The 15165-nt window shown below is 44.5% G+C and overlaps 1 protein-coding gene across 2 annotated transcripts in view; it reads left to right on the top strand.

Moving 5' to 3' along the window:
* LOC138569735 (hippocampus abundant transcript 1 protein-like) overlaps nucleotides 1-14567 on the top strand; it is a 227720-nt gene extending 213153 nt beyond the window's left edge. For both annotated transcript variants that reach the window (XM_069647982.1, XM_069647992.1), the window contains exon 12: nucleotides 13033-14567. In XM_069647982.1, the coding sequence (XP_069504083.1) occupies nucleotides 13033-13245 (213 nt within the window). In that variant the 3' untranslated portion in view covers nucleotides 13246-14567. The remainder of the gene's footprint in view (nucleotides 1-13032) is intronic.
* The last annotated feature ends 598 nt before the right edge of the window (nucleotides 14568-15165 follow it).

The raw sequence follows: 15165 nt of genomic DNA, 5'->3' as shown, positions 1-15165 counted from the left end.
GCATAAAATAGATAGAACATGTCACACCGCTGTACGTGGTTCCTGACGGAAAAAAACATCTCCACTATTGAAGGCAATTATGTTCCGAAAATAAATTCATTGGCCCTGTTTTTGAAGTGGAAGATATGCTGAGGTTAATTAGCAAATTAAAGCCTTCCTTTGTCCCTAGCCCTGATGGCATAGCCAATGTCTCTTTAAAAAAGAACCAGGAATTCTGGGCAGCGGTATTAATGAAATTCTTTAGGCACATAGAGTATACAGGAGAAGCCAGGTAGCTGGAAGAGATCTGTTAGTCCCAGTGCACAAAAAGGGGCCTAGGAATGACCCTCTCAACTACCGACTCTTGGCAGTGATGGACTCAAGTCAAAAGCTCTTGGCAAATGTGTTGCTCAAGAGATTAAGCAATTGGGGCCATGACCCGATCCTATTAAAACCATTCCAAACAGGCTTTTGCAAGGCCCACTGCACAATGGACAACATATGTGCTATACAGAGTTTAATGGCAGAAACTAAGCAAGGACATTGCCCTAATCTTTTCTGTTGTCTGGGGGAGTACAGCAAAGCCTCTGACCTAGTGTCGCAAGATTTGCTGTGGATCAAACCTAAGCGATGGGGCATAGACCTGCATCTTTTATGCTTTATCAAATGCCTTTACTCAGATACGTCTGTCACCGTTCGGCTAAATCAGGAGGGGGAGTTGAGTATGTCCATCAATACAAACACTGGGTTGAAGCAGGGTTGCCCTTTGGCCCCATTGCTCTTCACCCTATACATTTCTGATATGGACCTCTCACTCATGATTTCAAAGCTTTTCACCTAAAATCAACGGCGTGGCTATAACATGGCTAGGCTACGTGACGATGCAGTGTTATTTGACCAGACCCCTCTGGGCCTTCATTGCACTATAGACACCCTGGCTTCTTTTGCCCATGAGAACGGGGTGCAGATAAATACAAAAAAAGACCAAAATCATGTGCTTGGGAGGGGGAGGGGTGCTTGTTGCCTACGATACCGCTCTTTATTTTGAAATTCGCCAGAGATAGCCTTTAGGTTGTTGACCGCTCTATATACCTTGGCTTTCCACTATAACTTAACCCGACTACTCAATTCTATGGGGACATACACTGCCTGATTCATGGAATTATTTGTGCCGAAAACGGGGATTTGTGCGCCATTCTGCCCGTAAATCCCCATTTGTTAAACAGGTATTTGCGGGCAGAATGGTGCACAAATCCTTGTTTTTCAGCGCAAATAATTCCATGAATCAGGCAGTATGTCTAGTAAGATTTGGGGAAAATGGCTTACCATTAAACAATATGTCAGCAGTGCGGGGGCAATAATCTAGAAGGGCTGATACTCATCTATAAAACTAGCATAATCCAACAATGCTGTATGGCCTTCAGGCACTTTCAAATGAGCACTTTGAATGGATTGTGTCCTCCCACGTATTCCTCATCTTATGATATTTCCATGTGCAGCTGCTTTGGAAATTGTTTCCAGCAGAGGGTGCTGCGCGTTGATGCCGGTCGACTCGATGTCCCTCGGAGGCCTCCGTCTCTGTCAACGTCATCGATGGTATAAAGCGCGCGCAGCAGCCGTTGGCTTCAGTTCCGTTTTTCTGCGAAAGCTGTCACTTTGGATACAGTGTGCTTCGGTTCCCTACGAGAATCGTCGATAAAATGACTTACAAATGTCATTGTCATCAGTGTCATCTACTCCCGAGATCACGATTTAAGAAATGCCAGGACTGTGGGGTGAAGATGTCCCTTATGGTCCCCGATTGGGTGTGTCTGTGGTTCCTGGGTTCCTCTCGCGCTAGCTTTGACTCTGTTTCGATGACGGCGAAAGACCTGAACGAGCAGCGAGGATAATTGGCGACAGGTAGGGCTAAATGCCCATTGACGACTGTCGAAAAAATGATCTTCATTTGAGTCGAAATATTTCTCCTCGTCGAAAGAAGACAAAAAGATCACGATCACGCAGTTGCTCTCACCGCTCGTCTTCATTGTAGCGTTCGAAGAAAAGGCACTATAGGTCGCCCTCTTCGTCCCCAGAACGGGTTAAGTGCCCAATGGAATCAGCCTACCCGGCTGAATAGGAGCATTTCAGGGTAAAAATGATTAAAGTATTCATGAATGGGGCCTTGACCCCCTCGAAGACTCATGAAAGCCACGCCAGGTCAAAAAACTCAACAAGAAAAAAGATCAAGACAAAACCTGTGTGCCCTGGAGCCCAGGAGGCAAGGAAAAAACAGTTGAAGGATCCATCGAGTCGAGACAAATCTCCTTCAAGGAAGAAGTCATTGATGCCATCGGCGCCGAAAAGACTCCTCGTAGTGCCTTAAAGTCCTCGACGGGGTCGAAAATCTCGGCGCCAACACCGACGCCATCAAGGATTATTGAAAAATCATACACTCCACTACCAAGAGAAAGGATTTTTTTTATATCACTTTTTATTTATGAGGATGTAGATCATTCCACTGATGATTCACGTCCCTTTTGGCCTACAATATGGAACACCTTGGGTCCCTGAATCCTTGATCTCAGAGGAATCAAGGATCAAAAATCTAAACGAGTCCCTGTAAAATGCAAGTGGACAAGATACGTCCCAAGAATTAGAATTTGGGAGGCCTGATCCTTCTGACCATGAAGATACGTCTTACAGACATGGGTGGTTGAATACATGGGGTGGAAAAGACCCACACCAATATATGAGCAGGATGATCTTACAGGCATCCTGGATAAAGGACCACAGGAGGATCCTATTCTTCCCTTTCATTTGGGTCTGCAAAGGCAGATAAATGCCAATTGGGAGACGCCAGAGTTAATTCCGGCAGAAAATAAAAAACTAACATCTAAATACAGGGTGTCCAGTAGTGCCCCCAGTTATCTGACGAAACACCGGACTCCTGAAAGTTTGGTAGTGCAGGCTGCCACGTCCTCCTCAAAACAAAATGCATACCCAACTATTCCCCCAGACATAGCTGACAATCGTTACGACACTTTGGCCAAGAAAGTTTTCTCTGCGGGGAGTATGGCCCCAAAGTCTGTGAATGCTACGTGCACGTTGGACAGGTTCACTTTTACACTTTGGGAATGTATAGCAATGGTGGCTGAGCATATCCCCAAAGGGCTGCAAAGAGACGGATTTTTGAATCTAGGCAAGGATGGGAAAGACGCAATGTGCGAATCCCTCCAGATGGGTCTCGACACTACCGACAGGATCAGCAGGTCAATGGCGGCTAGCACAGTAACGCGCAGATTTGCCTGGTTAAGGAAGTCCGGTGTTGCTCCAGATTTGCATTCCAAACTTCTTAACATGCCCTGTGACGGCACACATTTATTTGATAGCAATGCTGAAGAGAGCCTGGAGAAGCTGTAGACCTCCAAAGCAGCAGCCAAATACCTTGGTGCTCCTATTAGACAGCCACAAAACCGGCCCACCGGGACACCTTGGAGGGATAGGTTATTTCGCTTTTACTCCTCAGTTGGAAGGGGAGGAGGACTGTCGAATCAAAGCGGTAAAAAAAGATTCCCCTGTGGTGGACGGGGAAGAGGTACGAAGACCGCGGCTACTTTACCATCAACCACTGCTTCAGCCGCCTCAAAACCTCTGCGGCATTAGCTCACAAGATCCTGGTGGGAGGCAGACTCTCACTGTATCTAAAAGAATGTCATGACATTACTTCAGATGCATGGTCATTGGGACCAGTTGCCAAGGGTTACTGCCGTCCCTCTCTAAAAAAAAGCCTCAGTGATGCACCAGGGAACAGCTCTTTCAAAGTTCCAGATCTGCTCCGTATACAGGAAATCTTGACCCTGCTAGAGAAAGGTGCTATAGAACCAGTACATGTGGCGTAGAGGAACAACTGTTGGTACTCCCTGTACTTTCTAATTCCCAAAAAGGACGGAGGATTGAGACCCATCTTGGACTTGAGACTTGAACAAGTTCCTCAGGAAGGACAAGTTCAAGATGGTTACCCTTTTTCAGATCATTCAGGATCTCCAACTTCAGGACTTTGATGGTATCATTGGACCTTCACAATGCTTACTTTAATGTGCCAATCCATTACAAGCACAGACAGTAACTGAGGTTCACAGTTGGAGGTTCTCGTTATCGGTTTCGAGTTCTACCATTTGGGCTAACCTCCGCCCCAAGGGTTTTCACCAAGTTGATGGCGATGGTGGCAGCGAGTCTCAGGAGAGGGAGGGGGGGCTCACGTCTACCCCTACCTGGACGAATGGCTGATCAGGGCCAATTCCACCAAAGACGCCCTGGAACATCTCAGCTATACACCTGTCGCTCTTTCCACGGACAGGGCTTCTCCCTCAACTTCAAGAAGTCCCACATATCAAATGCTCCAATTCATTGAAGCAGTTCTGGATGCCTCCCTGGGAAAAGCCTTGCCACCAGAAGTGAGGGCTCAAGACATTCTGCTGATGTTCACCAGATTTCCAAAGTGCCCAGCGTCTCCCGGCCTTCGACTTTCTATGGCTGCTCGGCCTCATGGCATCCTGCATTTTTCTGGTGCCTGAAGCGCGCCTGAGAATGAGATCTCTCCAGTGGGCTCTCAGGACTCGATGGTCTCAATTCTCACAGGATGTCAGATCTCTTTCAGGTACCAAGCAGGGTCGCACAGGATCTCAGGTGGTGGGCCTGCGAGGACAACATTCTGAAGCTAGAACCCTTTTGGCAGCCATGGCCGAAGATAATGGTAGTAACAGACGCTTCACTCACAGGTTGGGAGGCACATGCCAAAGATCTGACAATCAGCGGTCATTGTTCTCCATCGGAGTCCAAACTACATATCAACCTTTTTGGAGTGGAGGGCAATCAGACTAGCGCTGAACGTCTTACTGCCCTCTGTGCAGGGGAAGAATGTCCTGATAATGACGGACAACACAGTGGCCATGTACTACCTCAACAAGAGAGGAGGCGTAGGGGTCACTACCACTGTGCAGAGAGGCAATGCAGCTCTGGTTCTGGGCAATTCAAGGAATCTCCCAATTGGCAGTTCACCTAGCCAGAGTGGAGAATACGGCGGTGGGCGCTCTAAACAGGCAGAGCACAGTCTCCTACGAGTGGGAACTAGCTCAGGAAGTCTTCAAGAGAACTTCACAAGTGGATCTGTCTGTGACCGGTGTCAACCGGAAATGCGTGCGGTACTGCTCAAGGGAATTTCAGTCGCACGTTTCCTCCAGTCCCTGTCATTCCTCAAGTCATCAGGAGGTTCAGGAATTCCATGATCCTAATTGTTCTGGATTGGGCCAGGAGGACGTGGTACCCCGACCTTCTGGACATGTCCATCTGCCCTCCAATACATCTTCAACAAAGAGAGGACCTTCTCATGAGAGGGGAGGCTCAGGTTCTCCATCAAGAGGTCAAGACACTCAACCTTCTTGCATGGTTTCTGAAACATTGAGATGCAAGGATTGGGACCTCCCAGACAAGGTAATGGAGATTTTGCTTTTTGCCAGAAGGCCAGCAACAAAATCCTTGTTCTGCTGCTTTTAGAACAAATTGTGCAGCTGGTTCAGGGATAAGAATGTGGATCCTTTTACATGCAGTAGACCTATGGTGTTATCATTCTTATTACACCTGGCCAACTGAGGCTCCAGGTTGGTACAATTGAGGGGTATCTGGCAGCGCTCTCTATTTTTAAGCGCTCCTCCTGAAGAGGCATCTTTCTTAAAGATCCCACTAGTTATACAATTCTTAAAAGGCCTGACAAATTTTTCCTCCGGTCCTTTTCCAAGTCCCAATTTGGGACCTCAACTTGTTGTTGAAATTGTTAATGTGTGCTCCTTTCAGGAGGAGTAACTTTCGGTTGTAGGATATCCTATACACGTAAAAACGGAGCTGAAGCCAACGGTCGATGCGCACGCTTAATGCCATTAATGACATCGTCATCGAGACAGAGGCCTCCGAGAAACATCGAGTTGATGGGCATTGACTCTGTAATCGATATTCAATGCCTAGTCTGGGATGCTGAGGAAAACCCTTATTGATGTATTTTTATATCCAGTTTGGTACTCTGGATGACAACCCTTGTATAACACCCCCCTCTTAGAATCCCCCTGACCCCACTGAGCCAAGAAGTAGGTTTGTTTTTCAAATTAAAAGGTTTATTTGAAAATTTAAACTATATATATATATAAATATATATATATATATATATATATATATATATATATATATAATCACACTTCTATACATAAATTGATAATGGATATTACACTTGTGAATATGATGTTGATCAACAATGGGTAATCTGGCACTAGCACACTTTACAATCAATGAGGAGTTAGTATAGGATGGATAAAGTAGCAAAAATACTTTTATGGGTTCAAGGGAAAAGCAATGAGGAATAAAATGCAGTACAAAAATACTTGATATGATTTTAGCAAAAGATAAGATAATCACTTTTTCTCTGGCAATTCACCCCCTCCCCTATGCAATGTAAGAAATGGAAGGAGATGGAAAGAGGAGCACACAGTTCTCAGGAATGCAATCAAATACAATACGAAATTCAGTTCCCCCCCAGCAAGCTTAGAGGAAACAGGTATGAGTTTGAAACAGAGGCCCAAAATGCTTTTTAAATGTGATGGCAATGGATGGGAAAATGTGCCAACTGATTTTAATTCCCTCTAGAGATTCAGGGTGAGTGGGAGATGCGTGTTGGTATTAGTTCAGGCTCACTTTAGCAACGCTCTATGAGTTATTACCAAGTTGCAAACGGATTTTAACAAAAGAAAGAATGGAGCTGCTATTTTGACAAGTGGAGAAATTGACCCAAAATCGCAAATCGTGGTAAATTTCGTGAGTGCGTAAATCGTGATTGCGGAAAGAGATACGGACGATTGAATAAAGGTAGATTTTCGGATTTAAAGTAAAACTCAAAATGACAGGTGACAGCTTGCAGCTGCAGAATTGACAGGTGACACGATTTCTAGGAGGCTGTTCTACTTAGGTTAAAATAGTTTGGATTAGATTATTTTAACTAAGAGATTGGTTCTGCACAGTTCTGCTATGTACTCACAATATCAATTTGAAATAGGCCTCGTCACGGATCTGGTCAACACGTCCGGCTGCGGTTCTGTCTGCTCGGCGGGTCAATCAGGCACCGGTTCTGCTCACAACGGTCTGGTTTGTGGTTCTCTCGGGTTCCGGATACAGCACTGCTTTCTGGATACTGCTACAGGTTCTTGCAAAAATTCTTGGCAAAAATTCAAACAGCTCGCCCGGCTGTTGAATAGTTTGGTTGGTTTTGAGGCCTGCTGAAGAGGATTCAGCTGGTGGATTCAGGCCTCTCTGCTACAAATTCTGGAGTTAATTTCTGCTACAGGTTCTGGAGATTGATGGATTTGAAGTCTGGATCTCTGGATGTGAAGTCATCGGTCAGCATGCTCCGCAGCAAATGGAATTGAATGTCTCTACCTGTCCCAGCAGCCTCTTTTTATGTGTTTTGAAAATGGGTGTGTGCCTGGGCCTAGCTAAACCTGCCCCTCTCTACTTGTCATTGGCCCAATTCTCCCCTCTCCCATGATTGGGGGAAGGAAATGGATTGTCATCATGATGAGGTCTGTTTATGGGTCAGAGGATCCTCCCCTGGTCATTTTGCCCACAAATCTATATTTGATTGAAATACATCTTTCCCAGATACACAATTTGTTGACATTACATGTACACATTATATATTCCTTATGGTCCATGCTTGTCCGCCTCTGATCTTCCTGGGGGCTTGCATTCAAAAATGACAACATTTTGCGCTTTTTAACTGGTTTTGCAATATCAGACATTTACCCAAAAGTACACACATGTGCGCAAGGAGTATGGACATTAATTGATGAAGTGTCAGATTTTTAACATGCAGACATTTGGAGTGAGACCCTATTTTCCGCTAGCAACCCCCCAGAATACACCACAGGGTCCTAACGCCTCTTAAAACGTGCACAGAAAAATCACAAAAATAATGATATTACTTATATAATTCTGACAAGTCCGTACTATGAATTATCCATCTTTTTTAAATTATGCCCTGGTCAAAAAGGGGTGTGGCTTCCCACATCACATGGTGGAATAACTGGTTTATCCACTTCCCCCAAGCCAGCTTGTTCAGAGGCACAGCTGCCCCCCAGTTTCTCCCAAGAGGAAGCTATTTTACGACGCCCCCAATATAACATTTGCCTGAGTCAAGGAAGTTGCATTGTTCTGTCCCTTCCAGTTCCCAGGTGCTCCACCCCTAATCTATTCAGAGAGGTGTCAACTCCTTTTGGCAAGGGGCAGCAGGATGCAGCTAGACCTGGGAAGAGTGGCTGAGCAGGTTTCAACTCCTGTCGGGGGTAGTTGTCAGGCAGAATCCAGTTTCATTAAGCCAGGTTTCAGCTAAATGTCTCTTTTTGTTCCCAGTTTTCTACATTCAAATAAAACTGACACTTTTTTACCTATACATTAAATAATGACTTCCTTCAAGTCATTTCAGAATATAGTTTTACATTGTATCCACCTCTTAGCAAGTCTTTCCTTGGCCTGGTTTTGTTTCATTTGTTCAGTTTTACACAAAAGTCTGGTGGTTTTAAAACGCCGGCTTTCTGATAGTGGTGAGTACCGGTACTGCCTCCATTTTTGGGATTAAGAAAATGAATTCCCCACAGTACTGAGTTGCTTTTTGGCAATCAGCATTGCCATTCCCAATGGTTTCAGGCTACTGTGTGTGTAGCCCAATGGTGGTTTTATGCAGTGCCCTCCTGTGCTCACAACATAGGCAAAAATGGGTGGCAGCCTATTCTTCATGTTTCCCCTGTGCACTCTCTGGGGAGTTCTGGCCATCATGTTTTCCATGCTAGTACTGCACAGTTTTATGGTAGGGCTTGGATGCATGGGTAAAATCATCCCACAACGCGCAGCGTCCTCTGCTGGAATACATTTCAGAAGCAGCTGAAGCTGAATATGGAACTATCATAAGATGAGGAATACGAGGGAGGAACATCCAGTTGAAAGAAAGTTACCGTGGGTAAGTAACTAATCACTTGTTTGGATACAATTGAAGGTAAAATATTGAGGTCGGCCATGAATCTACCCAGCTCAGTGCCTGTTGAGGCTCTTCAATTGGAGTTTGGCACTTGCTCCCTGGCCAACCTTTGCTTAGTGCAACGCACACTCTGCGATCTGCCTAGAACAATGTTAATAAACTGGGACGGATTCTGGGCACACAACATCAGAATAGAGAAGAGAACAGCTTTATGCTTGACCTGGAGGAATCTGCTATGGTTTTGATGTCTGACCTGGATAGAACCTTGACACACCGAACATGGAGCAGATATTAAAAAAGAGATCAAGAGAAAGGGATAGAATACAGAATACAGAGAAGCGTGCTAAAAATAAAAGATGGATCTATTCAATGCAGAGTTTTCCGTGTAATGCTCTGGCCACATAACTCACCAGGTACTGCGACCAATCACTGAAAAGATTGATATTATACTTACGATACACTATTTTGCCTACCTGGGAGTACTGTGGAGCATGGCGGGGGTCAGCATATGATTTGCCACTATGCCGGCTTTGCCAGTTAGAGGTTGAAACTGCCCGCCACATCTTAACCAAATGCAACAGATTAATGTATCCAAAGAATTATGGGAAGCTAGTTACAACCATAGAAAGGATAGAGACTGATCAATTTTGGATTTGTATTTATAGAGCAGTGTCTACTGTTATCACTGCTGCTGCGTACTTTATATTGAAGAGGGTATTAACGATTCTAGCAAATTAAGCATTTAGATATTGAATTTTCTATATTTCAGTGATGCTCATTTTATGGAAGATTGTACTGATGATTTTAGTACACTGGATTTTAAATATCTCAAATATTATACATTTATTTTTCTTTTTTCTTGGCATTACCGGTTTATCGCCTCGATTGTACACAAGGAAAAATATTGTATTGTATATGTATGTTATTAATGTATGAATTTGTATAGGCAATGCTTAAGGTTTGAATTAACCAAATGCGAAATAAAAAATAATAGCTCGTAGGTGGTCATTTATGATTTCAAGGACCCTGCTGTCTGCTTGTCCTGTGATAATTTGTTGCCATGAACCCCTGGCAAGGGAGGGCTAATAGTATGCACATGTTCCCTAGAGAGGCACACCAGTCTTCCCAAACTAAAGGATTGTCACAAGACCAATATAACCGCTTTTTGTTTTGTTATTCCCATTCACCCCCGAAATCCCCAGCTTGCCTTCTGGCGCCTGGAAACACTTGTGTATAGGCGCTATACAAATGTCCAATAAATAAATAAATTGGAGCTCATTTTCCAATGAGCCGTAACATTAATGGAAATTGTAAAAGCATAGCGTAAATCTTTTATTCCTCCCATTGACACCACGGCTCAATTTCATTAATTTGTATGGCGGAGGGGTGAAATGCAACTTGTGTTTCTGCCACCTCCCTTCCTCTCCGCCATACAAATGCCCCAGCATTTGCACCAGCATGCATTTTCATGTCGGCGGCGCAATTGCGGATAGTCCTTTGCACTTGGGTCTGTATATGTAACCCTACAGTCACCCGACCTGCACCTTTGGACACCTGCTGTCTGCACTTACCCTTGCACCTGCCACCTGCTGGCCGCACTTCTTGTTTTGATCCCATGTACAGCACTGCCCCCTCCCCTTTTCCATGGCTCTTTTCGCCCCTCTCCTGCACTTGTGCAATCTCAATGTCACTTGTCGCGCCTTGAAACACTTATCTATAGGCGTGTTACAAATATATCATATGGAGTCCGCCGGCTTTATGCGCCAGCATAAATAAGGAAGGCTCCATAGGGATCCATTATACACTCTGTCTGCCATGCTCACATGGCAAGCACCGTTTACAATTAAGCGCTGCCTGCCAGTCAAGCATGTAGGCAGGGTTTACTAGTTTACAGGGCAGAGCGCAAATGTGCAGGGCAGAAGGCGGAGTACATGTTGTACACTGCCTTTTGCCCTGCACATTTGCAGTCCGCTGTGCAAATGACCCAATTTTGGCTGCAGGGAGCCGACTATTTGTATGTCTACACGTAACTGTTCACCACGACCAAAATATGCACAGGAGCAAAATTAGCTCCATTGTCACTTTAAATCTGCTTTTGCTGGCAAAAGACTGACCTTACCTTATCCCCCAACATCTTCAGCAGCCATCACCAGGAGAGCACCCATGAGAAAAGGGGGGCGCATGAAGTAGGAATGTAAACTACTTGGTCCTTTGCATAAAATCAGAGAGCATTTTGGGAATATTAGAACAAACACATTTTAATGCATTTTAATGACGCATCTGTGACAAGTGATACAAGCCTGCAATCATTTTATTTATATATATATATATGAGCGAGAGAGAGCTTATCCTTTAGAAGTCTGGTGCTAGCTGTGCTGCTTTCATGCATGTGTTGCTTGTACCGCGTGTATGTCTCTATCACACTCAGGCTCCTGACTAAAATCACTCCAGGTCTTACAGGAACTGAGGGAGTCTTGGGTCAAGCACAGTTTTTGGGGACTGCCAGGGCCCTGCCCAGGCTCACTTCAGCCCTCTCAAAGCCTTGGGTACAAGTTTCAGCACAGCATATGTAAAAATGTGCATCTTCCTCATATTATTTATGGCAAACTAAGTGGCTTCACAAGTACATTGGTGGATGGTAAAAACAAATCTAATGGAAGTTGCTACTGTTGACCCTGTATTTGTATACATGGTATTGGCTTGTTTTTAGACTAATGACTAATGGTGAGGGACTTTTTGGTTGACACCTTCTGCGGTAATACCTCGCGACCTTGTGGTGTGTGTGTGTGTGTGTTGCTGAGAACTTGAGAGATCTTGATTGTAGGAGCCACGTATTAACTTTTGGTCGCAGCAATGTAAGCGTCTATAGAGGCCCTCAACTCCTCTGTTCAGAATTTCAATGGTAGGGTGAGCTTACACATTTAGTGTGCCCCATAAATAGTATCATATCAGTCTACCATTGTTTTTAGACTAATGCTTTTTAGTAGCCACTGGAGTTTTGATGGGGCTTAGGCATTCCTTTTGATAGGTTTCACATTAACTAAAATAGCATTGCATGAATACTGGCTCACTAATGTGAGCATATCCATTCTTTTTACTGTGCCATATTTTAAATGACTACACACATTGATTGGCGATCGATTCCCGGAAGAGACTAGAAGCATAGTAAGATGCTAGGACTACATTCAAGTACACTATTGCTTATAGTGGGATTACTTTTTGACTTCAATATTGTTAATGCTATATATTATCTCTACTAGAGAATAAAAATGCGTAACTGCTATATAAACATATCGGATCATTCTTTGCATTTCTCTTTTAGGAGTATAGAGGTACGATGTTAAAAGTATAAATGTTTGTTCTAGTCATAACAATGTTTAGAGAAGTTTGATGGCCTTTAATGTTCATCATTTAAACAACGGTGCTAAGAGTTGGTTTCTATATGTTCTCGAGATAGACTGATGACAATTTTGCTAAGTTAATAGAAAACCGGTCAGGTGCTGAAGGATAGATGGTTCTCTACCCAACTCTCCCTGGGACCCTGCATCAGGTATAGCCATATTCCCCATCACAAAACGTGTCACAGCGCCATTAGGACATACTGGGTGGAGGTTAGTTGGGGTATAGTGAAAATAATGTTGAACACACTGTCAATTTACTTCCTACATTGTCCCATGACTATGCAGGTTTCACACTAGCCCCAGAAATTGCTCATCCCAGGTTTACATTGCCTTGAGAAAATGGTAATTGTGGTTTCAGTAATGTATATTTCCCCCGCAATTAGGAACATTTGACATGCAGGTGTCTACATTGCCTGTGGAAGGATTACAACTTTAACATTGCCCCTGTCTTTCTCACTCTCTCGCAGCATTTCTCTCACTGTTATTTTATTCTCCTCACAACTTCTCCATCCCATCTCACATCATTTTGCTTCCCACTATGATGTATTCTGCTCACCGACTCCTGACAGAGATAACTTTGTTTTTTTTTCTTCTCTACAGAGCAGTATTATTCCTGGACCCCCTTTCCTCTTTGGAGCATGTTCTGTTCTGCTGTCACTACTGGTGGCTCTCTTCATCCCTGAACAGCAGAGCATGGCCCCAAGATTGGGGGCACACAAGAAACACAGCAATGGGGCGCAGAGCCATGCCCACAGTACGCAAGCCGATTGCTCAGATGGGAAGAAGCCCCTTTTGGAGGATAGCGGTGTCTGATGAAAGCTAAGAGTGAATCTTGTGTCCAGGCTCCCAGCCCAACCAGGACTTCTGCACCTGGAGATTGGCAAGGTTATACGATGCAGCATTGTCAGATCTGCCAGGGTAAATTAACTGGCTTGCTCCCTCGTTCAGCTAAATAGAAAAAAATTAAATGGGGCCAAATCCTATAAAGGTGCTAGTTATATGGCGTGCCAGAAGTGTCGGGCCCATCATAGAAGGAACAGAGATGCCTGCTGGAGAAACTTCTCTTGTGTGACGTGTGACCTGCCAAATCTAATGTCTCTCCGGTGACAAAGCAGAAGACAATGATCTTTCTATTTAAAATATGCAAAATGTTAACTTATAACTCCCAGGCCCACAAAGAACCTTCCTCTTTAGCTGCCCTTGGAGTCGGAGGAGTCCGCTGTTACAGATATTTTGTAGTAAATAAACTGCAAACTGTTGCATTCTGAACAGAAGCCCAGGTTGCGGCAAGAAGTACAAGCCTGTGGCGTAACTCAAAATCAAAACCCAGCGGAGGGCATGCAAGAAATCAAGGTGCTTGGGTGACAGAACATGGAAGATTTTGTATGTTGGTGTGCACATGTCTAGGGAAAAGCCACTTGTGTGAGTGAGGTTTATGCGAACCGTTCCATAAACTTGACTGGGTCCTGTCTTTGCTGAAGGGTGAATCTTTCCTGAATGTCACTTCTGGGAAGATGACTACTTCCTGTGTCTCTGTTGCATAACCAGTTCTTATTTGCATGTTTGAGTAGGTTTGCCAGGAGCCTGTTTATGTGCCTTCATCCAGTGTGAATGCTCATGGCCCACAGTGTCACACAATAGATTCCCCATTTCTATCCCCTTTTGAAGTGAATGTGGTCCATGAGCGCCACTGCCAGGCAGGCTTGGTCACTGTGGCTCATGCATTGGAGGAGCATACAATGTGTGCAGGAGAAGGACACTCTGGGTATATGCATTCCTGACAGTCTCCCTCCAGGTGTGAGGGAAGAGTAGGATTATACCAAGTAGTAAGAACAGAGTTGATGCAATTAACTCTTCTTGTGAAATGCTCAGTACCCTTAAGAATAAGCTTGACTTTCGAACATCTCTACAACACCACTTGTGACGCCCTTGTGTCCTGAGAGTCTGTTTTTAGTAAGGTCTGGCCTGCTGTCTGTCGTGTTGAAGGCCTGCAACCTCCCTGCCAGACTTCAGTCTGTGTAGACAGAAAAGACATGCCTGTTTCTCCTCTAACATCACTGGACCATCATCAAGAGTTACTTGGAAAGATGTGTGATTCAGACATGTACAGAATATTAAACTCTTCTCTTTTGTGACCATGCTGTATCAATATGATGAAACGTGAAATATTGTTTGTAGACTCAGCTGCCATTGGTACTGCTCAGTCCTAACCTGTCCTGGGAGTGTTATAATAATATTAGTTCTTATGGTATTTGAGTGCGGACCTAGCTTCGAGAAGCAACAGAGGTATACAACAATACAGATGCATACAGAGCAGGTTTCAGGGGTAACAGAACGGATATACAGAAATCGTTAGGATACAGAGGAGGGGTACAGCTGTAGCGGGTGACTGGGAGGAGAGAGTTAGGTGGCCTGAGCAATGACGTGATGGCCTAGGTGTTGAGGAGAGATTATTTGAAGAGGTGGGTCTTGAGTTCTTTCTGAATTGTAGGGGTGTGGGGGCGTGTCTGATGCTCACTAGGAGGAGGTTCCATAGCCTTGGGGCATAGGCAGAGAATACTTGTTTTCTGGTCCTTTCCTTTTTGCAGCAGCGGATTTCAAGTCTGCTTGTGTTCTGAAATCTGATGGTGCTCTGTACTTTGGAGATACTGAGTTTCACCACAAAGTAGCTGGGTGGCTTGAGGGCGACTGCCTTATAGATGATGCAGCAAGACTTGAAGGTGATTTGTGCGT

This window comes from Ambystoma mexicanum, chromosome 1p, assembly GCF_040938575.1.
Source record: "Ambystoma mexicanum isolate Mex_15411 chromosome 1p, UKY_AmexF1_1, whole genome shotgun sequence".
NCBI classification, from domain to species: Eukaryota; Metazoa; Chordata; class Amphibia; order Caudata; family Ambystomatidae; genus Ambystoma; species Ambystoma mexicanum.
This window is presented reverse-complemented; position numbering and strand designations above follow the sequence as displayed.